The sequence below is a fragment of the Rosa chinensis genome, chromosome 7, assembly GCF_002994745.2.
Source record: "Rosa chinensis cultivar Old Blush chromosome 7, RchiOBHm-V2, whole genome shotgun sequence".
NCBI classification, from domain to species: Eukaryota; Viridiplantae; Streptophyta; class Magnoliopsida; order Rosales; family Rosaceae; genus Rosa; species Rosa chinensis.
The window spans coordinates 51,605,921-51,630,287 of record NC_037094.1 but is presented as its reverse complement, the minus strand read 5'-3'; the positions used below and the strand labels follow the sequence as shown (position 1 = coordinate 51,630,287).

Below are 24,367 nucleotides of genomic sequence, written 5' to 3'. Positions count from 1 at the left end.
CAATGTATAATAGTTCCCACACACACTGCTTGTTGGTCAAATTCAATAGATATTGCTAGAATTTACTAGAATAAGATCTAATTAATCTCTTACCTCTCACATGTATTGCTAGTTTATAAACGTTTAAAAATACAACCATTGAACTGCTCAAAACATACAAATTGGAAGAGACAAACTGTTCATAGCCTGCCACCTTTTGACAACAAACAATTATAGTAGAAAATGTTCAATTTTCTTCTAAGCAAACGTTTATATAGGTATGTTGCAACTTTGAGACTATTCTGTGTCAACCCTCCAGTCCCTGCTCTCCCAGTTGCGTCTCTTCTTGTAACTCCCTCTTCACCTATCCTCGATCTGTACATCTTGGAGGTGCCACTGCATTTTTCATTTCACGGCCTGACAGCTTCAATCTCATGTTCTTGACACAGACAAGCTTTATTAGTAAATTGAAAAAATTGGCATGGCTTTCATAGTACACTACTTGCTATTTGCCTTTATCCCACTCGTATATAGCAATGCCTGGAATATGCTACAAAAGCATAGAACGCTACCTGCTATTTGTCTAGAATATGCTACAAAAGCACGACAATTGCAATGCATCATTCTGCTACCAAATATCACCCTCATAGTCTGCATATGTTAAATGCTTCTATTAAAATCTCACAAATAAGCATTATCAATCATAGATATGCATACCTGATATGGCTGGAGTTAGACATAGCCTTTATGTTTGCATCAACAGGGTAATGAATAAATGGATAATATTCCACCTGCAACCATCAGGAGCTCAAGTTTATATAAACCATATATTCAGGCCAAATTTGAGCAAGCAATTCCGGGTTTCTGAACAAGCACACATTTAAACTCAGCTGCCAGAACAAGCAAGTAAAAGGTACTGCAGTGAGATATAGAAACCAGATCTCGATCAAAAATCAACCACAAATAGATCCTGTTGTATCATAAAGTCTCCCTAGAGATGACAAAACAGCAAAGGCAAGCTATAAGACATTCTGAAGTTGTCTACTCATAATTCCACCAATTTAGAGATACTAACTTAGTAAGGTTCATCCCTGTGTGGTGATTTTCAATAACCTGGGATGTATGGAGGAAAGGAAAATTTAAGATATAATACCTTCCAACAAACATTGGCAATTGGTTTCCCTTTTGCCTTTAACTTCTTGTTGTGTGATTCCCTAGCCTAGGTGAACTTTGCAAGTGCATTCTCAACAGCAGCTAATTAGCATTTACAATGCTTTGCTGCTTCTTGTTTTTGCTTGATTTGGAGATTCTACATAATAGAAGAGCTAAAGCCATAACCAAGAAACTTAACAAGACACTAATGAAAGGCATAACCTTATATTGAGGCGTGTCAATAACTAAATACTTTAGGGTATATTCTAAGAATAACGAAGCTTCTGGAGTGACAATATTGGCATTTTAAAGAGGAACAAAGAGACCTCAGCTTTGAATTGGTCAATTAGAGTGAGAGATTGACAAAGAATATGGAAAAGCATTGTGTTCATAAGACAGGAAAAATATTATGGTGTGGTGTGCAATGTCATTTGTCACAAATATTAGCATCAAAATCATTTACAATTCAATAGTTTTCTGGAGAAATATCCTGATTCCCAAATAAACTAGAGCAAAGTAATAGGAAATGAAGATTTGGTATCAAATGGCTTTTTTTTCCATAAGAATATTGAGAAGAAGTTGACTAATTGGAATGAGTCTAAGACTTGATCAAATATTTTACTAGCCTAGCTATGAGACTTGGAACTTTTAAAACAGTAGCACTTATTAGACAGATGATGCTAGAGGTGTAATTTCTCTAGCACAAAAAAAGTTGATAAAGAAGAAACCATCTCACTAAAAATGGGAAAACCAACCTCTCTAGTAGAATCAAATCCTCGGAGATATCGTATTATCGATTCCTTGCTTCTCAAATGCATCGGCAAAAGTCGCTTCACTGCTTCTCCCAACAATGTATTGCTTTAATGCCCCTACTCTTCTAGCACTCTTCATCTCGTCCGCAAACAAACAATTACTATTACTTAAAGGGGGATCCATGAACTCCCAACCAATCTCAACTATAGATAAAAAAAAGCCCAACCAAATGCTAGAACAATTGCATGTGAGATTGAAGCAGCTTCTGATTCGAGAAATATATAAGCTCATAAACAACAATATATAAGCAGGAAGTGTATGATCTTGCAGAACCTCTACGAACACGTATATAGAATCGAGATGTTGAGATTGAAACGAATGAAATATAAGGATGACCAACTAAAAGCGATAGATTGAGGATTGAAGATTACCATGCGAACTCTTTCGTTCGGAGATCTCGATCTGATGGAGAGCGTGAAGGCAGAAGAAGAAGTTGATAGAGTCAATTGGATGCGGCAGCAAGCAGAACAAGAAAGTGGACGGTGTTTGTTGTTCCCAGATTCGCGGAGTTCTAATTTAGGCAAAACTCTTCGCGGGACATTGAAATTTGATCGAAAGTTTGGAGCCTCTTTTTGCAGCAATCAGGGCGTGGGAAAAAAAAAATCACACATGTCAGGCTACGAATGGATGGTCGTAAATGTGACGTGGTGGGGGTGCTACAAGCCCTTTAACTGAACCACCAGATTAAGACATCTGGCACTGCATTCTTGATGATGACACTTGTTCAAGAAGAAATGTTGACTATTTAGTACCAGTGTTTTCAAATGCGAAAGCGAAGGCGAAGGCGATCACCTAGAGCCTCGCGAGGCGAGTGCCTCAAGGCGTTGAGGCGATCACTTTTCCCGTAATTATTATAATAATACACTACATTTATAAATAATATGAATATACTTAAAAATAAGGTTCCAAACAACACCCATATAGGAAAATCCAAAGAAACAAGCTACATTTTAAGCATTTCAAGAGTCAAGAAATCCCTAAATTACAAGAGTCAAGAAATAATTTCAATGGTTAAGAGCAGAGCAACTAAAACCGATTTGAGCAAAACCCCAAACCACATTCAATGCCAAGCTGATCAGCCACAAACAATCAAGAAATCCGTAATTTCAAGAATCCATATATCCTTATATTTCGATACTTCAAACCAGAATTAAAGCCATATCACAAAAAAAATCACACCAAAGTCATGAAGAATCTGAGTTCTTTACCTCAATGAAGCAGTCATGGAAAAAGAGACGCAGCAACTGAGCCGAGACATTCCTCTGCTGGCCGTAAATCCAAGCCATATTCGACCTCACAATGGTCTCTGCCTGAGGGCACAAGGAAGCATATAATGAGTACCAAGATATAGAACTCTTGAAGTTCAAACATATAGAACTCTCGTGGATCAATTAACACCATGAATTGGACATTGATTTCATCATTCAAGCTTAAAAACATTAAAAAGTCAATGACAACTCTTCCTATATTTCAAAATTGGTTGCAAACAAAGAACTCAAATACGAGACTAGAATTACAATTAAAGATCAAAAATTTCTCATACCCATATGAGATGCAGATGATACCAAACACCATTGATACCCACTTCAGCACATAGTACCCAAAAATCCCAAAAAACTTCATTTACAGAGCTTACCTTCACTTTTTTGGGTTCCAATAGAAATCGTACTCCAGATTCCCCGACGCCTCATCCGTCATCGTTTCAGTGTGGAACTCTTATCGCCTTCCTTCGCTAGAAGCCACAGAGACCAGGCTGACCTGCGACTTGTCGGAGGTCGCCGACGACGAAGAAGAAGAGAGAAAAAGTTTGCTTCTCAATCTGATAGAAGTAGACAAGTCAATGTGATAGATGTCGACTTCGTATGGGGGAAATTTTTTTTTTTTTTTAAAAAGTCAAAACGACGTCGTTTTGACGGAAAGAAAAAGGAAAAAAATGACCCTCGCGTCTTCTTCTTCCTCGCACTGCCACCTCAGGCGCCGCTTCTGCAAAAAAGCGACGCTCCATCGCCTGGGCAACCGCTTTTCCAGCAGCACGTCTCAGTTTGATCCAGCGAGGCTTTTTCTGGTCGCCTCACACCGGAGCGTGGCCCGGGCTCGCCTTGGCGACGCCTTTGAAAACACTGTTTAGTACATTGACTCTCAACAGGGGTTAAGTTCTTTGAGCCAGCAACGAGCAGATCATATCTATTAGCATCTCTTCTAATAAAGCGATATAGTACTGCTTAAAGGAAAAGCTTGACAGATTCATCAAAGTCAGCTTCAACATGTTTGCCTTGGGTGTAAAGAATGCCCAAAAATCTAATGATGTACGTTACGTAGCCAGCTCCATCCAACCAGAGAATAAATCTCAGGATGAAATCTCCTCATGCAATGGAGCATACATACCAAAACCTGTTTCCCAAGAATAATAATGGAGATGGGGAATCCTTGTATAAGTGTGAGCGCTCACTTTACTAACTCGACAATCAATTCCCTCCATTTGTTGACTTTGAATTTCATTTGGTAATATTATATCAGCAGTTTTTTATTTCCCCCAGCAATTAATCGATCTACACCGGCCCTTCTCCAAGTAACTTTACAAGACTATAAGGTTTTCTATGTATATTTTGATCAAGTCGTGGCTTATTTGAATTCAAAGGCACCAACTTAAGATCAAACTTAACTTGAATTATATATCCAGCCGGATCATGATCATGTGACTGGTTTCACACCAGAACATATATAATCTGAAGCAGTAGGATCGGAGATAAAATATTCTTTATATTTAAATTGTTGATTATTAGTATAAATAGGCTTATGTTCACAGCCTCAAAACTCAAAGCAAAACATAGCCATAGACAAGAGTATTAGTGCAATAGTTCTTCTCCTTGTTTGTGGTATGATTTCTCACTCTTTTCAAATATTAATGTTCATTCTATTTAAGCCAAAGAAAAACTTATGTTCAAACCAAAGAAAAACTAATTTAATGAAAAAAATCTGAAATCTATAATTCTCAAAGCACAGAAACGATCCAAAAATGTGTATGTTTCACACGTACTCAACCATCGAATTACTGTTCTCAAGAACTGTCAAATCCAGCAAACTAGGTTTTGATAGAATCCTCTGAAATTAAGACGTATATCTTATGTGCATGCATGTTCACAAAGGTTTTTGCTCGATTATGAGGGTTGATGTATATGCAGGTTCAATCATACTGGGAGGGATTCCAACTGAAGCCAAAGTTTGTCCTCTAATTTGCTATGATGCAGCTGCTTATATGACTTGCCCGTCTTCAGGAAACGAGCATCTTTCACCACTCTGCAACTGTTGCTTAGCATCGGAACCAGGCTGCGCCCTTGACCTGTCCGATGGAACTCGCCTCGACGCCTCTGTACTAGTACTTGAATAGTTGAATATGATGACTGGGGGCATGCATGATCATGATGCCCTAGCCTGTATGATACAATAAATATTATGGTATGCCACTAGTACGTGGTTTTGAATTATCCTAAGAATAAAAAAAAAAAAAAATTATCCTAAGAATAAGAAAAACAGATCTCGGTATCTGGGTTATGCATTTGCTAGCTTCTACTAATGTGATCGATGTTCTTTATGATTTTTAATGTTTCTTTTTTTTTTTTTTCCATGGGAGAACTTAAGGCGCGCACTATTCTGCAGTTTTACTGGACCCAAAAAGATTGAAAATAAAATTGCATTTGGGATGCCGGCAAGTACTTTAGGAACTAAATTAGTTGGCCAAGGTAACTTGTTTTTTTTTTTTCCCGGTGATTCTTAATACTGCTATTTTGCCTAAAAATGTCTAGTAACACGTATGGAATCAGAAATGATTCTGGTACTGATATTCAAATCTTAATAACTGAAGTTGCTTCCGAATTCTAAACACAACATTAAACAAGAAGAACCTTTCTTTTGCAACTCAGAATGGAACCAAACTTCATTCAATGGATACCTACACTCTTACGGAGAAATGTCAAAGGGGAAGGTGGCATTCTGCTCCTTCAAACTATTGTAAGATAACGCTGACTATCATGAAGACAATGCAAGACTCATTAGATATTTCACATTTTCACATTGCGACCCTTTACTTCAAAATCCAACTTTTGACTCACATGAGCCTCTGGGTCATTGCCAGTTACTCTGATTTGCTTGTGTATATCTTCTCGGCTGCTTCAGTGGCCGCAGATGTAGCCTTGTCCAAACCCATTATTTTGTACGTAACTCGCTTAAAAAGCCATCAACATCAGCAGGATTAATTTTGTATGGGCAATGGGCAGCGCCCGGAAATTTCCCACAAGTCACTTCTTCCTTGTACTCTACTAGAGCTTTGTTGATGACATCTCCAACTTGTGCAAACTGCTTCGGAATTTAGGGGTAACCTGCAAAAGGGAAGATACTTCTTTGTTTAAACAAAATTCATGAGAAGAAAGAGATACCAAGGAGATTTGACTGTTGAATTAACCTTGGGCCCTTAGCATGATGTGGGTGCTGTGATCATGGTAAACTAGCATCAGCATGATATGAGGAAATAATTGAAGATATGCTTATTATGTCAACAGAGAATTATATATCATGCCAAAACCCTGACAAAGGACAAGAAAGAAAGAAAAGAAAAGAAAAGAAAAAAAAATATCTAGACCAAACCCAATAACCCATTAGGTCATCAGGGAGAACAAATAAGTTGGAGCTTGATGCCTACAGCCATAAGAATAAGTTGTGACCAGTATTTGGTTCTAGGCTTGTTGTTTGAGGCTGAGCTCAGGAAATGTACTATTTGCAACTAGTTGCATCTGAATTAACATATGCCGACCAATGCATCAGAATCCATATACGCTGACCATGCAGTCTTAAATAAGAATACAGTTCCTAAAGCCTATAAATGCCTAATAAGTTCTTTACCAAGCAAAAGCTAAAGTTGCAGTAGAACGTAAACATCAAAGATATTACAAATATATCTTATGAGATAAACTTTACCAAAGATGTTAAGACCAAAAGGGATACACACAAGAATATCCGATGCACATGTATCAACCAAGATCAACATGGCTACATAATAAGCTGACCTGTCCGCTGCAAAAAGGCTGGAAGATTAGAATCATTTATGCTTTCTCCTAACCATGAACAATTTACAATGCGACTATCCCATCCTTCTGTTGGGGCTGAGGCTTCGAAACCGGATATCCTTGAACAAACTTTCTCAACCTCTCTATTTCACCAACACCAGAAAGCCATTCAGTAAGAATCTCCATCGTTATATAATCAGGATTACAGGCCTGTTCAACCATTCGATCCATAAATTGAAGTGCCTTCTTTAATAAATTGTTCTCTCTAAGGGCTTTGAACAGGGCATTGAACCTTTGGGTATTAGGTCTCACCCCTTTCTCCTTCATATCCTCCATCAAATAAAGAGCTTGTTCCACATCATTCTTCTTGCAGAGAGAATTTATTAAATCACTGTATATTACAGTATTCGGAGGTATCTTTGACTTAGAACCCATGTCTCTGAAGATTCTCATGGCTTTGTCGATATCACCATCCAAGCAATGTGCATGAATCAATGTACCAAAAGCAGTGGGAATAATACCCTCATCCATCATCCTGTCAAGTACTTTATGTGCACTTTTGAAGTCCTCAGCTTTGCTTAAGTAGGCAAGCAACGTGTTGTATGTTACGCTATCAGGCTTCACTCCAGACGCCTCCATTTCCTCAATCATCTCATGAATCTTATCAGGCTTATTTTTACTGGAGAACCCATTAATCATAACATTGTAGGAAACGATATCCATAGAGAAACCAGCCTCCTTCAACTTCGAAACAACAAAGCTGGCATCCTCCATCCTTCCAGCTTGGCTTAAACCAGAGATCAAGCAGTGGTAAACTATTGCATCTGTGGGACATTCAGCGCTCAACATCTGATTAAACAACTCCATTGCCTTGCTAATATTGTTCACATTACAAAGGGAAGTGATTAAGATTGTGTAAGTGACAGCATTGCCTTTCAGACCATCCCTCTGCATTTCATTGAAGAAGTCAAATGCAGTGTTGAGTCTCCGATGCCTGCACAGACCATCAAGCAAAGTATTAAGGGTCTCCACATTTAGTGGTATCCCTTCTTCCTTCATTTTATCAAAGAGCTCACGGCCCCTCTCAATGTCCCCAACTTTGTTGAAACCATCAATCAAACAATTGTAGGTAACAGTATTAGGAGCACAGCCGCCTTGCGATCTCATCCTTTCCATCAAACGCAATCCTTCTTCCTGCCTTCCCACTTTGCAAAGTCCATCAATCAGAGTGTTATAGACGATCACATCTGGTTCAGCGGAAACCCCCTTTACCCCTCCACTCATCGTTTCAAACACCTCCAAGGCAGCATCTATTCTCCTAGACTTGCATAACCGATTAATAAGAATACCAAAAGTTATAACATCGGGCTTAATGCCCATCTCTTCCATCTTCGCCATAAGCTCACTCATCCTCTTAAAATCATTACCTCTCCCCAAAGCTGTCAAAAGCGCATTGCACGGAGCAGCTTCCACAGCACCACCCATCTTCATGACATCATGCAAAACATCCCAAGCAATACCAAACTTCTTATTCCTACACAAAACAGTGACCAATTTCGTAAGTATCGTGCTATTAGGAAACACACCATGCTTACCAAATCTCGACACCAACTCCACAATTTCTTCCCTATCTGCTCTCTATCTGCTCCCTATCTGCTAGCCCATTCTTGAGCAACATCCCAATCACCACATTGCGAATGTGAGTAGTTTTCAACCCCAAATGAAGCTCGTTAAACACTATGAGAGCCTCGTCCTCCATCCCAGCCATCCCCATGGACCGAACAAGCAGACCTGCGGCCTTGAGATTCAGCGGGACATTCCGGTCCTTGGCCATCTTGTAAAGCTAATAGAGCTTGTTTTCCGACGTGGGCTCTCGCAATGTGAGCTCCAGAAGGGCCTGGAATGCGGAGGAGAGCAGAGCCTTGGATCCTGGAGGGGTTCCGGCCACGTTTTTGGAGACGTAATCGAAGAACTTGAGGGCTTTAGAAGGAGCGCCGAGGCGGCGAGTGATGAGGAAAAGGGAGCGAGGAGAGGGAGAGGTTGAGTTGGGGAAGAGGAGGGTGTGGAGTTGGTCAAAGTTCCAGTCTTTCTCATTGGGTCGGAGGAGTTGGAGGACTTGGGTTATGAGGGAATCGTCGTCTTGGGGTGGTTGGTTCGGATTGGAATTGGGATTTGTGCAGAGGTGGCGGCTCAGGAGGATTTGGATTTGGGGTTTGGGGTTTAAGAAGGTCGAGGAGGGGGTTTTGACTTTTGAGTGGCTTGAGGCTAAGAGTGAAAAACTCTTCATTTTGATTTTGGGAGCAATGTTCCAAATGTGTTTTCTTCTGTCATGTTTTTTCGTAGCTAATAAATAGAAGCAGATACTTCATAGACAAGCGTACAAGGAAGAAGTCAAGACATGCATCAAATCATTCTGCAGTCTATTGATTAGAGTGTTAGCATGCAGAAGAGTATTATGAATAAAACCGAAGCCAATTTCCGAACTCTTTTCACAATCTCATGGGATCCCCGGATATCAAAGACGTTGACAAGGACCTTGTGAGATGAACAGTACTAAGCACAAGCACCAAAGCTAACACATTGTCTATATACTAAAGCTCAGTTGCCCAGTTTTCTTGTTCATCACTGTACACAAAGCGGAGTGACAGTTTTGCCCTTGGTATTTTGATGAATGACAGTTTTGCCTGAGAAGTTTGGGTACAATTCTCAGTTCTTCCTCCTTTTGGAAGTATCTATTTCCACTAATATCTCCACATCGACACCCACTCTTGCAGACTATCAAGGTGGTTTTCGGTTCAATTTTCAGTCAATCCTGGGTTTCTGTTCAATTACACCTAATAAAACCTGTTTTTGCTTTCGGATTTTGTTGAAACAGAAGGAAAGAAAAGAATAAGAGGAGGAGGAAGAAGAAGAGGGAGACGGGAAGAAGTTGATGCTCGATTTGAACAGAAATCGAGTAAACTGATCATCCCAGGTACTCTCAGTCTCTTAGCTTTTCCACCATCAGACATCACCGTTTTGGTTTTTCCTGTTCAAGAACCAATCCAAGTAGTTTTCAATTAACCTGGGTTTCGATTTTTGTAGGGGTATTGTTCGTGCTCCAGTTTGGGGTTTAAGTGATTGATTGGAGGAGGTTGAAGGTGAGTTTTTAATTTTGGGTAATTTCAGAATTGTGGTTGTCTTTTTTTTTTTTTTGGTGCTGGAGTGGTGAGATTGTTTTGAGGGTTTTCACAGTCGAAGTTTTGAGGTCCCCAATTGATCTTCTCGGTGTGGTGAGTTTTAAGGAGCTTGAAGAAGTGAGCGCATTTGTCAGTTAAGCGTGATATGAACCGAGCGAGAGCGACAACCTTCCCGGTGAGGGATTGGACTTCATTTCTTGTCTTTGGTGATGCCATATCGAGGATGGCCTGTACCTTCTTGAGACTTGCCTCGATGCCTTTCTCGAGGACAACAAAGCCCAGGAATTTCCCCCCAAGTACGCCAAACACGCACTTGTCTGGGTTGAGTCGCATACCGTATTGGAGTAAGATGCAGAAGATGATGCCCAGGTTCTTGATGTGGTCCTCAATGGTTATGCTCTTAACGAGCATGTCATCCACATATACCTTCATTATCTTTCCGATATGTTCTGCAAACATGGTGTTGACTAGTCTCTGGTATGTGGCCCCGGCGTTCTTGAGGCCAAATGGCATTACCTTGTAGCAATATAAACTCATGTCCGTAGTGAAAGATGTGTGCTCTTGATCGGAAGGTTCCATGGCCATCTAGTTGTAACCCGAGAAGGCATCCATGAAGTTAAGGAGCTTGTGGTCAGCGGTTGAGTCGACTAGCTGATCTATTCTGGGTAGGGGAAAACTGTGTTTTGGGCAAGCCTTGTTCAAGTTGGTGTAGTCGACAGACATGCGCCATTTGCCATTGGGCTTCTTGACAATCACAACGTTGGACAGCCATGTCAGGTAGGATACTTCCCAGACTAATCCGTTATCCTGGAGTTTCTTGACTTTAGCCTGGATGGCTTTGTAATTTTCTTCTGTGAAGGCACGTCTTTTTTGTCTGATCAGGGGAACGTTTGGATAGATGGTGAGCTTGTGGGTCAGTAGTTCTAGCGATATTCCTGGCATATCGGCGTATGACCATGCAAACACTTTCTGTCTGGTTTTGAGGAAGGCAATTAATTCTGCTTGGAATTATGGGTCTGTCTTGGAACTGATCTTGACCTTTCGTTCTGGGTGGGTATCGGATATGGAGACCGATATTATTTCCTCCAGAGCATCTGGTCTTGAGTGCTTGAGTTTTCACTTAGCTTCCTTTCTTTTGCTTCGAGTATCGCAGGTGTCTGGGGTCTCAGGATCCTCCCTCAGGTCTTCGGGTTTGTCGGATGGGGAGGGCAAGTCAGAAGTTAGGAGTACCTCTCGCCTGCCATGTCCCCTCGCGACAGCCAAGGAGTTGCATTGTCTTGCGAGCTCTTGATCACCTCGAATGGTGAGGGTGCCTCCCGGAGTGGGTATTTTCATCATCAACATGTGCCCCGCGACGAAGCATTGGAGTCCCTAGATGGCGTCTCGCCTAAGATGACGTTGTAGGAGGAAGGACAATCGACAATGATAAAATGTGTTGTCATGGTGGCGATAGTGCTGCCGCCACCAAGTGTGATCCTCAGATTATCGAATCCTAAAGGCTGGGTGATTTCTCCTGCAAAGCTGGTCAAGGGCTAGTGATCCTGGGAGAGTTTCTTCTTATCTCGGTTCAGGCCTTCGTAACAACTACCAAACATGACACTAACCGCCGTGCCACTGTTGACCAGAACCCGGTGGCAACGATAGTGGTCGATGACCATGGTGATTAGAAATGGGTCGTTATGATACTTCTTTATGGTGTCCTCGTTGTGGCTAAAAGCAATCTAGTCCCACCCCACTTGTGGGGTGTGGCAGCCGTGGCTAAGTCTTAAAATTTCCTAGCCCCAAGGGCATTGGCGCTTCTGTGCATGGTGACTCTCGAGTGCGCATGGGGAACCTCCATGTATCGTTAGGATCTGTCCATAGCTTTGATGGCATTGGCTCCTGTTGCGGGAGTGCGATATTGTGAGAGTTGGCCGCTTTGAATGAGGTGCCCGATAGCGTTCTTTAGTGACCAGCAGATATTGGTGGGGTGGCCCGATTCTTCATAGTATGTACAATATTTTCCGTTGTCTCGTGGTTTGGCTTGACCAGGCTTGCGTCTCAGTGAGCGCGAGATGATATCCTTGTGGTTGTTCCAGATTTCTTCATAAGAAGCGGTGAGTGTGGTGTAGATCTCGTATCAGGGTGCCTCAAATCTTTGGTTGTCCTTGTGTCGGGTACTGCTATATGGCGCATCGCAATACCGACTACGTAATGAATTGTGCTTTTGTTTCTCAAGGCTCTTTCCATACTGCTAGTCCCTCCTGTCGCTGTAGCCTTGTCGCTCTCGTAGGGTTCTGTCTTTCTACTGGGCAGGCTTGTTCCTATTGGTGTCTTTGTTCCTATTATTGGAGGTCCTAGCGGGGTTGTGCACTTGGGGTACAGTGATTGGATGAGCATTGGCTTTGGTATCAAGGCCAAAGTTGTCGTATTCGGCCTGTGCGAAAGCAGTAGCTGCGTTGAGGAGGTCGTCATATATCGCAGGGGGATTAGTGTTAATTTGCAATAGGAAGTATCCTGCCTGGAGTGCCTGCTTGAATGCCGATGCTGCTAGGGGCAGGTTGAGGGAGCAGCATTGCGTGGCCTGCTTTTGCCATCGACGGACAAGGTCTCACAATCGCTTGTTTGGCTGTTGCTTAAGCCTAAATAGGTCAAGTGTCGTGCGATATCCACTGCCGCACAGGATGAATCGGCGTAGGAACTTTTCCCCGAGCTCCTGAAGCTATCGATGGAATTAGCAGGGAGGTTAGGAAACCAGTGCATGGCTTCGTCAGTTAAGGTTTCCTCAAACGTGTGGCAAGCCATTGAATCTGTGTATCAGGTTCCATGTAGTAGGGACTGGAAGACTTCTAAATGGTGGTATGGATCTCTGGTGCCATTATATTTCTCAATTTTGAAGGGTTTGGCCTATTGTGGGGGCTTCTCGGCTTGTATTCCGGGAGTGAATGGGCCCATTTTGCCCTAGAAGCCAGCTGTGATCGGTTGCCAGCCTGTCCTGCTGTCGGTACTTTCAATATATGCCTCTAAGGAGGCGTTGGTCTCTTTTATCTGTAATAACAACCAGGTGTTGAGGTCGGGAGGAGGTATATTGGTGGTAGCAGTCATGTTTATGCCTGATGTTCCCGCCATTTCCTGTGCCGGCTGGGGTGCCGGTGCTATGTTGAGTTGGCCCAAGAAGAGGGGGAGTTCAGGTAGATCACCTGAGGTCCTATACTGGTACTGTTAGGCGTGGGGCCCATAGGGCTTCCCGAGGTTGCGCTTGGGGGCACAAAAGTGCCAGCGAGACCAGTGCTGTAGTGAGGACTGCTCCGGTTGTCGGGCACCACCAATAGTTGGTACTGGGGTCTCCTGCTGATGGGACCTATCTAGTGCTTCGTTGCTTGCGACTCGCCAATGGAGTGCTTCTCTCAAGATGTGATTCTGGTTTACCATGTTTTTGACCTCTCGATGAGTTGCTGCGGCTGCTGCACGCTCGGCCTCGGCTTATGCGCGTGTCTTCATTAGGTCGGGCATTGCTATTTCCAGTGATGCGGCTGGAACAATGGTCATGACTGAGCGAGTCTTGGTGTTCGAGCTTTGGAACTCGAGAGTGCGTTGGACCTCGCGGGCACTGCCTCATGGGGCGGATTGTCATTGTTGGTATCTGGAATGCTGGTAGCCATTGGTGATGTGTTGTTCTATCAGCAAGGAGCGAGGGGAGTCCTTCTAGCGCCAAATGTTTCAGCTGTCTCAAGAGGGGTTTGATCCAGCTAAACACGGGGTGTATCGGTCTGCTACTATCGCTATCGGTCTCACTTATCTGCAAAACAGACGAAGGTTAGAGGGAAGACTGGGTGTGCCGGCCTTCAACGCTCCGATACCTAAGTCAGTATCGTTATAAGATAATGATAATGGAAAGCGATAGTAAACAGTTACCTCTTTGGATTGTTGGAGATGATCTTAATATAGCATATTTGTAGGAGCTTGGTTCCGTTTCTTTCAGTGTGGGACTCTCAGGGTTCCCGATATCGCCCCGAGGGGTATTGGGACCCTAGGTTGGGAGCTTTCCTTGCTTGTGTATTGGCGATACGAGTCTTGTACTTCTGATACTTGTGCCTAGGAGGTATGTGTATACCAACATCAGTGATGAATGAAGAAGAGGCAGATCAGCTACATCTAAACAAGTCACTTCACCAACAGGAAACCTTGATTCATACCTGCCAGCTCTTCCTAAAATAAAAACTAGTAAGTCTATTGATAAATACATAACATACTATTTCAACCTAAGGAAATAAAGGTTTTGAATATACAATAAGCTAGTGGAAGATACACACTTGTCTTTATAACAAACAAGAACACATATATGCATAACAGATGCATCACAGGCATACATAACCATGCAACCTATAACTTTACAACTTCATATTTAGGTATCCTTTTTCTATGGCATGTTAGCCAAATAGCCACCTTCAAGTATAAGGGGTACAAGTAATAGTATAGGGATTTAAGAAAGGTTGTTGAACCGACGAGGATTTGATTCCTTTCACTAGCTAGGGTGTGAACCTAAGGAGAGCTAGAATATGCAGATGTACAATCACAAACCTAAATTCACAAGGAAATCTAGGCTCGTAATGGAGTAGTGATTTGATTTTGGTTTTTGATTACACGTATTTTTATACGTGTAATTATGTCTAAAATACTAGAATTAAGCTAATCCTCAAGTTAATTAATATATAGTTAATGCATTTTTATTTATTTTATAGGAAATACGTGGAATTGCGGAAATCAAGTGGAAATGGTGTGAAATTGTGTAAATTGGAGTATTCCGACAAAATGACGAAATAGTCGATGCCGGTCAACCATAGTCAATATGAGTGAGGAAGCTGAATCCGAGTATTTCAAGATGATGTCTTCTAATGTGCTTTATGATCGAAGAAGGAAAGAAGGGGATGAAGAAAAGAAACAATTAATTGACTAATCATTGGCTTAATTAATTAATCATTGGACGATTTATTTAATTAACCAATGGTTTTGATTAATTAACCAATGGTTTGATTAATTAACCCCAGCCATGACGTGTAGGTGCAGCAATCCTTGATTGTTGTTTTATTGTTTGGTGCCCAATCCAGCCTTGACACATGGCAGCTATTTTCTTAATTAAGCTAGCAGCCTATCACATACTACTCTTTTCTCCATTTGTCCATTCAATCCTAGGCTGTGTTTGAGGGAGCTTTTTTGCTCCCCCGCTTATAAGCACAAGAGCTATAAACGTTTGGTAACTCAGCTTATCCTCAGCTTTTTTCAAAAGCTGCTGTGGCTTCTATCGAAATGGAGAAGTTGGCTCCCCCATGCTTTTAGAAGCCAGAAGCTAGCCAAGCACTGTAGCGCTTGTTATTGTACATTAATGTAGTAAAAGTTATATCTTGATCAAAGAGATTGAGAAAGTGTAATTTCACTTTTTGGTACAAAGAAGAGGAATTCTTTTAGTAGAATTAGCATGAGGATTTTGGTTGTTGAAGAAATTGGAACAAGAGATAGGTATGTTAATAAACAGGAAGATTAACTATGGTACAAGGCAGAAGCTTTGTTGTGGTATGTTATTTTAGAACTTTGGCACTTCTGATTACCTTCCTAGTCCCCATTTCCAGTGTATTAGAAACTATTTGTTGAACTGTTGGAATTGTAGGGAAGGTGGGGCTTGATAGTTGTCTTGTGGTCTTCGTTATTTTGCCTTTGTTTTTCTTCATTATAGCTATTGTATATTTTCTGATTCCTGTTTGGTTCTTCTTCAAAGACTGCAAAGTTCTGCACCTTTGAAAATTAATCATAGAAGTTAAACACCTGCAGATACAGCTAGCATGTTATAAAATGATGATTTAATAAGATTTGACAACCAGAGGGGAGGGAATGCTGTGGGTGATACGCAACATGATTGCAGCAACCTCTTTGCAGTCACTGCTCCTCTTGAGTTCTTTTTTGAAACCTTCAGTCTGGTTAAGTTTTTTAGGTAAGGATATTTTGGGGATGTTAAGGAGGTCTTAGTTAGTAAATTGGGGGTCTACTAAGTATAGGAGGTCTAAATATCAAATTTAGAGGTATGAAACTATGAATAGAAGCATCCTATAAGAAATAATATGAATATTTTTTTTTTTTTATTGGAAATAACTTCATTCATCGCAATCACAACACGTAAATAATATGAATATCTTTATGATGATCCTTATGCGGTTAATCGTAATATTATGTATCAACAAATTTAAAATATTTAGATCGGAATGAATGCCACAATGTTTAAAAACTTTGAATCAGAATTTCAATATATATATTATTCTAATTCCAGTCGAAATTTTTGAATTTTGGATTTGCATCATAATCAGATCAGACAAAAATCGGTAACTTTCAACTCAAGTCGCAGGCCCAGTTCCAAGTATGATGGATAGGACCATATGGCCCATATGTCCATGACATGTTTTCAATTTCTTCGGATCTTCTCATTATTAAAGGAAATACTCAAATTACAATTATCTACCTAATAAATGCATGGTCCAATCTCGTTGAAAATCTTTTGGTACATCGTAACCCAAAAAAAAAAAAAATTTTGGTACATCAGCACCCTATAATTTCTCAACAGAACTCCCTGGTGGTCATGTATAAATATATTTACACTTGTAAATGCAAACAGTTTTGACCTAGACTGAAGCCTAATCTCTCTCCTTCTCTCTCCAACGTTTATTATCAAAAAACTTCATCTGCCATCGTTCCCTTGGGTAGAGATTCAGAATTAACTCTTCTGTAGTACGTACCTTCTCCTTCAGGTATATCTTCAAATTTTGTTTTAATTTTGATAAGATACAAAGACACTAGATAATACTTGTCATTTATGTGTCACGTTTTGTTTTCCTTTTGTATATCTGTTTGAGTTTCAATATTGTGTCTGTACATTTGAGGCCCGATAACTAATTTAAAATTTTGAATTCAAATTTGGGAGAGATTAATCAAGTGTTAGATAATGAAACTCACATGAATGTGCACAGTCATTGTATAAGAGTTTCTAGGTTTATCTTCAGAAATCTAACTAAATCTGCAGAGAAGTGTTGATTAGTTTACACTGCTCATAGGTACATCTGTAAAAAGAGAATTGAAATGATATTGATTGATCTTGGTATTTGATTACTTACAAATTATATGTGTTTCCTTTATCATATCATCAAGTGGGTCAATACGATCAAATTACCAATTAGTTGAAACAATCGTATGTGGAATAGAAGGACTTAAATTTGGAAAAGTTCAATGCTCAAAGAGATTGAATTACCAGTCTATGAGAACATGCAATGGAGATCTAACAATTAGTACCGGTTGCATATGTCCTTTCAACTTCGCATGCTTATACAACAAATGGATCCTTTCGGATTAGTTGTCTATAGCATCAATGTTTGGTCAGCCTTGAGATAGCTGTTCACACTTTCAAGGAGTCATCCCTATCAATAATATTAGTAGTAAGCAAAAGCTGCTATCTACTGGTGCATTTTAAGGAGTCTTAGTGATATAAATGATTGACACAATGAGAATTTCATTCATTCTTTTTAGTAGCATACATTCTTCAACACTCTCCATTGATCTATATGTTTTTTTCTTTTTCTCTTTTGAGCACTTAAATGGTATGGGAGATGCTGCACCAACTCCCCTTTGCTATATAAGGCAGATATTTGACAGAGTTAACTTGGATTGCACTAAGGTTTAACACAGAGTTCCTTGAATCACTCTACATAACTGGCTTGGATTCTGCAACTATGTATCTTATATATTCTTCTAGTCATTCCAATATCCATCAAAATTGGTTTAAAGATGTCTTATCCTTAATTGAGGCTCTTCAGAGAAGTCATTGGAATTGATTCACTTTGCCTGAGAGATAGAGAGATTAACTATAGGATATTGGTCAATATTGTTTAGTACTGAATCACTACTGATTAGCTCACAGATATACTCCTAGCTATGGCTGATTTCCTGACAATTTCATTTGATGATGCTAACCAGAAGATCAGTTCATCTGCAGAACAAGATGCTGCAGCTACTGTATCGTATTATATAGCACTCAGAATATTCCCTAAAGCTTATAAGTCTGGTCAGAATAGATTAAGTGATCCATTTATAAAGTACCTAAGGTTAGCAATAGGTAGTTATTCTTGTTGTAATCATTAGTGGTTATGAAAATTTAAGGATCTACTGCAAACTAATACCGGTATATCCAAGTAGTGCTGATCTATTTTGATTGAGAGAACTCAAGCTGTCTTATTTCTCCAATAAGTTTTTGATCATTTACCTTTAAGTAGAGAAGGTGTGAGATATTTTCTGATCGAAGCTCTTAAGCTGTCTTGTCCTTTTTAGGTTGCCCAGAGATGGACTCCGTTAGAGGACAAGGAGGCATCCAGATGCTGCTAACAGCAGAAGAGGAAGCTCAACACATTGTTAACAGCGCTAGAAACTGTAAATGCGTAAACTCATTTCCACAATTGTCATTCTACATGCATGATCTCATATTCGACTACAGCTGATTATAGGTTGAACAAGTTTCATCACTTCATTTATTCGACTTCCATTGTTTTCTGATTCTGTGTTTTTCATGTTATCTGCTCCTTTTCGTTTTAACCATTTGTATGTGTCTTGCACAATAATCTTTCATTCTTTAGAGAAGATGGCTCGCTTGAGACAAGCTAAAGAAGAAGCTGAGAGGGAAGTGCAACAGTAGCGCACCAATATGGAGGCTGAGTACCAAAACAAACTTTCGGAGGTACCAACAATCAATATCAAAAGAACCTCATTCTTATCACAAAAGATATATAAATAAATAAGAAGTCATGTTCTTTCTTGAAATGAAATATTTAGCAGCATCAGTAGTACATTACCACAATAAAATGAACTGATTAGCCTTTTATTAAATTTCTGTAGACAAGTGGGAGTTCTGGATCCAATGTAAAAAGGCTCGAGGAAGAAACAGAAACGAAGATTAAGAGCTTGAAGGAATCGGCCTCCAAAGTCCAATCAGATATTGTTGGCATGGTTATGAAGTATATCACTGATGTGAAAATTTGAAGTGTGCAGGTTTGGACACAGCTGATTTATTAATTGTCACATGCTAACTCTATTTCTTTTGGATTAGTCTCATTAAGTCATACATAGGTTAATGAGGTTTATAACTTTATATTACTATAACTAAGTAATAAATCTGCACTTTGATATCAGCAGCCACTGAATGCTGTTTGAACTACTTATGGATGCAAACATGGCATGGCCTCACTTGAGCCTATAAAGAATTACAGTTTCCATATGCATTGATCTCTCTAATATTATCAAAACAAAATGTAATACTAACAATCAATTCCTAATGTTAATTTGTTCTCTTGGTTGTCTTATTATCCAGTCACAATATACGTGGAGTTGGTGCAGAGAGAGCCTGGAATAATGGAGTGCATAGCTAGAGCAGACAGGATAGTTTTCCAATTTTGATAAGCCTTATCTTTATATGTTTAAAGAATGTCTCGGCAAAGAATTTGCTCTAGTTCCTGTTTTATTTTCAACATATTTCTATTTCCTTTTGTTCTGATAATAATTTTGACATTATACTGCATCTCATATACTCTAGTAATTGCAAAGTTTTCAAATACATAGAAAGTCGGTTAGGGCGAAATAGGAGAGATTAAAACCCTCCCTAAATTAAAAACCAAGCAATTTTTCTTTCTGCATACACTGTTGAGGTTTGGTAAAGTTACAGCGGCACTCTGAAGATCATTAACAAAGATTTAGCAGTGGAAACCACAAGATTAGCTCTACAGACTGTGACTATATATAGTTCATTACCCTGCTCTTATTTTTTCTTTATTTATTAAAAAAAAAAGGAACTTAAAAGAAAACCCCTAACTCAATCAGAGCAAAACCCCTAATCAGAGCCAACCTGTTCAAAATGGAAAATAGAGCTTGAGGATGAAGGTAGAAATCTATTCCAAGTTGTTCAGGTCGTTGTGTCATGATCTAAAGTTTAAAGAGAATCAACCACAAAGTTTTCCTCACAAGAATGTGGGAGAAGGTGAGGGAAGTGAAACTGGCAGCGGAAGGGTGTCTTTGAACAGGAGGTTTTTTATTTTTATTTTTATTATTTTTTATTTTTTTATAGGGAACAGAACGCTATTGATGCTACCAATTAAGTAAGCCGTCTCTGAAAGCAATAACTCTAGTGACGAGAATCGCAACACCAAGTTTTTAGCAGCTGCAATGATGGGGGGTTACGTAGATTGTCTCTGACTATAAAATTAGAGGTAGCATACCTATCAAAGTTAACTTGATTAGTGAAGGGTCTGAGGCTATCCATTTAATGTGAAAATGCTTGTCCTTTAAATGCTTATCCTTGGGAGGATTTGCTTCATAACATGGAGAAGTATTTGTCCCAGCATAGATAACTTGTGCCGAACTAGTTAAGCAATGTTTTCAAAAATCACCCTGTTTGGCTGATGCCAAATCTGCTCTTTTAGAATAAACTTTTGTTGTCTTAATTGATGTAGAATACTTCATCCATGTTCATGGCCGGATACCACTGCTTTCCTCGATGGAGATTTAGATGAGGAAATTTATATGAAATAACCTCAAGGTTTCATAGAGAATGAGCACCTAGTGTGTAAAGTTCTGAACTATGCTGATGATGGAACAAATGTTACTCCAAAGACCGGTTCTCTTTCTTTGAGTGGCTGCATGTTAATCTCAACATCCTTCCATCAATCAGCGTCAAGTCCCCGAAACCGGAGCTTGCCGTTTTTATGGATAACGGTTGCCTGAGGACCTGATTTTTGTGTGGGATCGGAGATGATTAAAGAACTATGTTTTGAACTTTGAACAAATAACACAATTAATTTACGTCCTCTGGTGACTGGTCTACAAAATTGGCAATCCTTTGTGTGCACACTGCCAGATTTATTTTGCTTAACAATGAACATGATTCCTTGCATATAGGTATTTCAAATCCATCTCAAACTCATTCCACCTAATATTTCATATATGTTAGCTAATTTACCACTATTGTCAAAGTTAATTAAGTTGTTTTAAATCAATCCATTCAAATCGACCTCAAACAATATGCTTGTTTTCAAAAATATGGGTCAATAGGAATGGAAGGATAGTTACGAACGTTTCGCATGGTTGTTCAATGTTGATGAAGAGTGATGAAGCAGTTGTAAAGAGTGCAGAAAAGAACAATATTTGCTTTTCGTCTCTCGCATTATTATTCTTTTTCTATACAAGAGTGCTGCTTTTTCTCTCTCGTGGTTCAAGTATAGTAAAGGAGGAATATTTCTCTCTTTAGCTAAAGTTGTTGATGTAATAATCGAGGCAGGTATCTCCTTCCTTCTATCTCTTTGGAAATTATAACTTATCGATTGTTATGATGGGGATGGTGCATATATTCGTTACTTCAATTATTTCCAATCTATATCCAAACTCGAATTTAGCCAAATGAAATTTATTGGAGTATCTAAGATATTTCGGCACTATGTATATTTATAAACCGAGTAGAAAAGAGAGGTGAAAGCACTCTCATCCATTTTATCTTAGCTCATATTCATCTCTACTCTTTGAATTAGAGCCAAGTTCTGACGCCAAAAATGGCTGATGCACTCATCTCCGTGCTTCTGGAGCAATTGGCTTCAGTAGTATATAAACACACAAATGCTGCGGTGAAACTGGTTTTGGATGCTGAGAAAGACGTTAAAAGTTTCAGCAGCAAGCTCAAAGCTATCCAGGCTGTGCTTGAGGACGCAGAGAAGAAACAAGTGACGGAGGCTAGCGTGGAAGATTGGTTGAAGAAGCTGAAAGATGTGTCGTACGAGATGGACGACGTGCTAGATGAGTGGAACACTGAACTTCTCAGACAGCAAGTGGAGGAGAAGCAAGAGGTGGAAGGAGATAATGCTCTTGTTACCAAGAAGAAGGTATGTTTCCCCATGCTCTCCGGTTGCTTTTGTTTTGGCCAAGTCAATAAGGTCATTCATCATCATAACATTGCTAAAAGGATAAATGAACTGAATGAGAGGTTAACTTTAATTGCTGCTGAGCGAGAAATGTACGGCTTTCATCAATCCACAATAGGTGGCCATGATGATCAGCAGCTTATTCAACGACAGAAGACTTCATCTTTGGTCGATATATCTATGATATTTGGCCGAGAAGAAGAAAAAGAGATGTTGTTGAGCAAGTTGTTGAGAGAGAGTAACCAAGATGGGGGGAAGCTCCTTGTCATCCCTATTGTAGGGATGGGAGGGATGGGGAAAACAACTCTTGCCCAGTTAGCCTATAACAATGAAAAGGTTACAGCCCATTTTGATAAGAAAGTATGGGTTTGTGTCTCAGAACCTTTTGATGAGATCAAGATTGCTAAAGCGATCATTGAAAGTCTCGTAGGAACACCAAATAGTTCAAATGAGTTGGAAACTTTATTGCAATGTATCAAGACTCATATCAAGAATAAGAAGTTACTTCTTGTTCTAGATGATGTGTGGACCGAAGACGAAACAAAGTGGGAAAATTTGAAACTACCAATAATAATGCAAAGTTGTGAAGAAGGAAGTTCAATACTGGTGACCACGCGAAAACAAGAGGTTGCTAAAATTATGAGAGCAACCAACAACATGATCCATTTAGATGAGTTGAATTATAAGGATTGTTTGGCTTTGTTCAATAGCATCGCGTTTTTGGATAGGGAAGAAGATGAGGTTGGTGAGTTGGGAGATATTGGTAAGAAAATTCTGAAACGGTGTAAAGGTCTGCCTCTTGCTGTAAAGACTTTAGGTAGTCTATTGTGGTATAAGAAAACAAGAAAGGAATGGGAGGATGTTCTGAAGAGTGAGATATGGGAATTAGAAAAAGTTGAGCAAAATGTTTTCCGACCACTATTATTAAGTTATTATGATTTGGCCCCTGCTGTCAAAATGTGTCTTTTGTATTGTGCTATATTTCCCAAAGATTATGAGTTAAGAAAAGATAATTTAATTGAGCTTTGGATATCACAAGATTATCTTAGTTCAAAGGGACAAAAAGAAACGAGAAGAATAGGTCAATATTATTTTGAAAGTCTAGCAATGCGGTCTTTCTTTCAAGATTTTAGAAAAGATGAGATGGGAAATGTTTATGGGTGCAAAATGCATGATATTGTGCATGACTTTTTACAATTTCTTACCCAAAATGAATGCGTTATTATAGAAGCGGTCGAGGGTGCTAATCAAAGGATGGAGCTACCCGGTGATAAGGTTCGTCATTTGACCTTAGAAAATGTAGTCGAAGGTCCACTTCCTGCTTTGTGTTACGGATGTAAAAATATGCGTAGCCTTATACTCCTTAATTCAAGTATTACAACCATACTTGGTGAATTAATTATGCAAATGAAATGCCTCAGGACATTGAATTTGAGTGGTAACAAGCTCAATAAAGTTCCAAAAGAGATTGGTGAATGTTGAAGGAAAATCAAGTTTAGTGTGCCTTATCAAACTAGGAATAGGAATAGGAGAGAAGGTTCTAGATTTCCCAATCCTACACGGATTGGTATTCCTTGTAACATTAGATTATGCACTTTGTAATCCCTATATATAGGGCTCCTATTCTCTATAATGAAATACACTTCTCTCATCAATCTCTCTCAATACCAATATACTTAAACACGTTATCAGCACGACTCTAGCCACAAAAACAGAAAACCAAAAACCCTAAAAAGTTCTTCCCACCGAAATCTGCCGCAAGCCCCTGCAGCACCTAGCCCCTTGCTAGCCCGCCTACTACTGCAGCTCTCTCGGCCTGCCTACCTGCCAGCGCGCCCCCGCGCTCAGTTCGCTGCCTTGCAGCCCCGCGCCCGTGCGTCCACCCCACGCTGCCCCTGCAGCGTCCCTGCTTCCCCGCGCACACCTGCGCTCGTCTGCCTGCCTGCGCGCCCCTGCGTCCGCAGCTACCTGCTTGCGTACCCGTGCACCTGCAGCATTGCATCAAGCTGCTAGCCTGCAGCTGCTCCTGCAACCCTCTCGGCCTTGACTTTCCTGCACCCTTCGGCAGCAACTACAATCCTTAACTGCCATCACCACCGCAGCCCCTGCTGCCTCGCATCCGCTGCACGCCTCTACTTAGATTACTTCGCTCCATCACGCCTGCATCGACACGCGCGTGATCCAAAACCAACAAGTAAGTATCCAAAGAGTAAGC

General features: G+C 40.1%; 3 protein-coding genes, 1 long non-coding RNA gene and 1 pseudogene across 16 annotated transcripts in view; 3 read left to right on the top strand and 2 right to left on the bottom strand.

Moving 5' to 3' along the window:
* Positions 1-24,367, top strand: part of LOC112176375 (putative disease resistance protein RGA4) — a 63,547-nt gene that overhangs the window by 25,917 nt on the left and 13,263 nt on the right. The gene's annotated exons all lie outside the window — the stretch shown is intronic.
* Positions 77-3,787, bottom strand: LOC112176380. 5 transcript variants are annotated; one of them, XR_005802966.1, is made up of 6 exons: positions 3,581-3,787; positions 3,153-3,254; positions 1,887-2,512; positions 697-770; positions 552-649; positions 77-418 (listed from the first exon to the last, which is right to left on the bottom strand). It is a non-coding gene; the product is annotated as an uncharacterized LOC112176380 (long non-coding RNA). The 5 variants fall into 5 exon arrangements; XR_002926921.2 differs by having other exon boundaries at positions 552-630; positions 3,581-3,786; XR_002926923.2 differs by having other exon boundaries at positions 552-770; positions 1,887-2,016; positions 2,316-2,512; positions 3,581-3,786.
* Positions 5,769-9,542, bottom strand: LOC112176377 (pentatricopeptide repeat-containing protein At3g61520, mitochondrial). 2 transcript variants are annotated; one of them, XM_040510375.1, is made up of 2 exons: positions 7,521-9,542; positions 5,769-6,396 (listed from the first exon to the last, which is right to left on the bottom strand). In XM_040510375.1, exons 1-2 carry the CDS (start codon positions 8,493-8,495, stop codon positions 6,358-6,360), a joined length of 1,014 nt encoding a protein of 337 aa, XP_040366309.1. In that variant the 5' UTR covers positions 8,496-9,542; the 3' UTR covers positions 5,769-6,357. The 2 variants fall into 2 exon arrangements, with proteins under 2 accessions (XP_040366309.1, XP_040366308.1); XM_040510374.1 differs by having other exon boundaries at positions 5,769-6,399; positions 7,524-9,542.
* LOC112178119 lies at positions 16,836-19,742 on the top strand (annotated as a pseudogene).
* On the top strand, positions 21,707-23,634 carry LOC112178117 (putative disease resistance protein RGA3). Its single transcript, XM_024316320.2, has one exon. The coding sequence runs from the start codon at positions 21,787-21,789 to the stop codon at positions 23,632-23,634; it is 1,848 nt and encodes a 615-aa protein (XP_024172088.1). The 5' UTR covers positions 21,707-21,786.

Excerpts from the sequence above, each read along its gene's own strand:
- LOC112176377 (XM_040510375.1), bottom strand. The coding sequence starts at position 8,495 with ATGAAGATGGGTGGTGCTGTGGAAGCTGCTCCGTGCAATGCGCTTTTG. Across the intron at positions 6,397-7,520 it reads GGATGATGGATGAGGGTATT|CAACAGTCAAATCTCCTTGG; the intron begins ATTCCCACTGCT and ends CCAAGGTTAATT.
- LOC112178117 (XM_024316320.2), top strand. The coding sequence starts at position 21,787 with ATGGCTGATGCACTCATCTCCGTGCTTCTGGAGCAATTGGCTTCAGTA.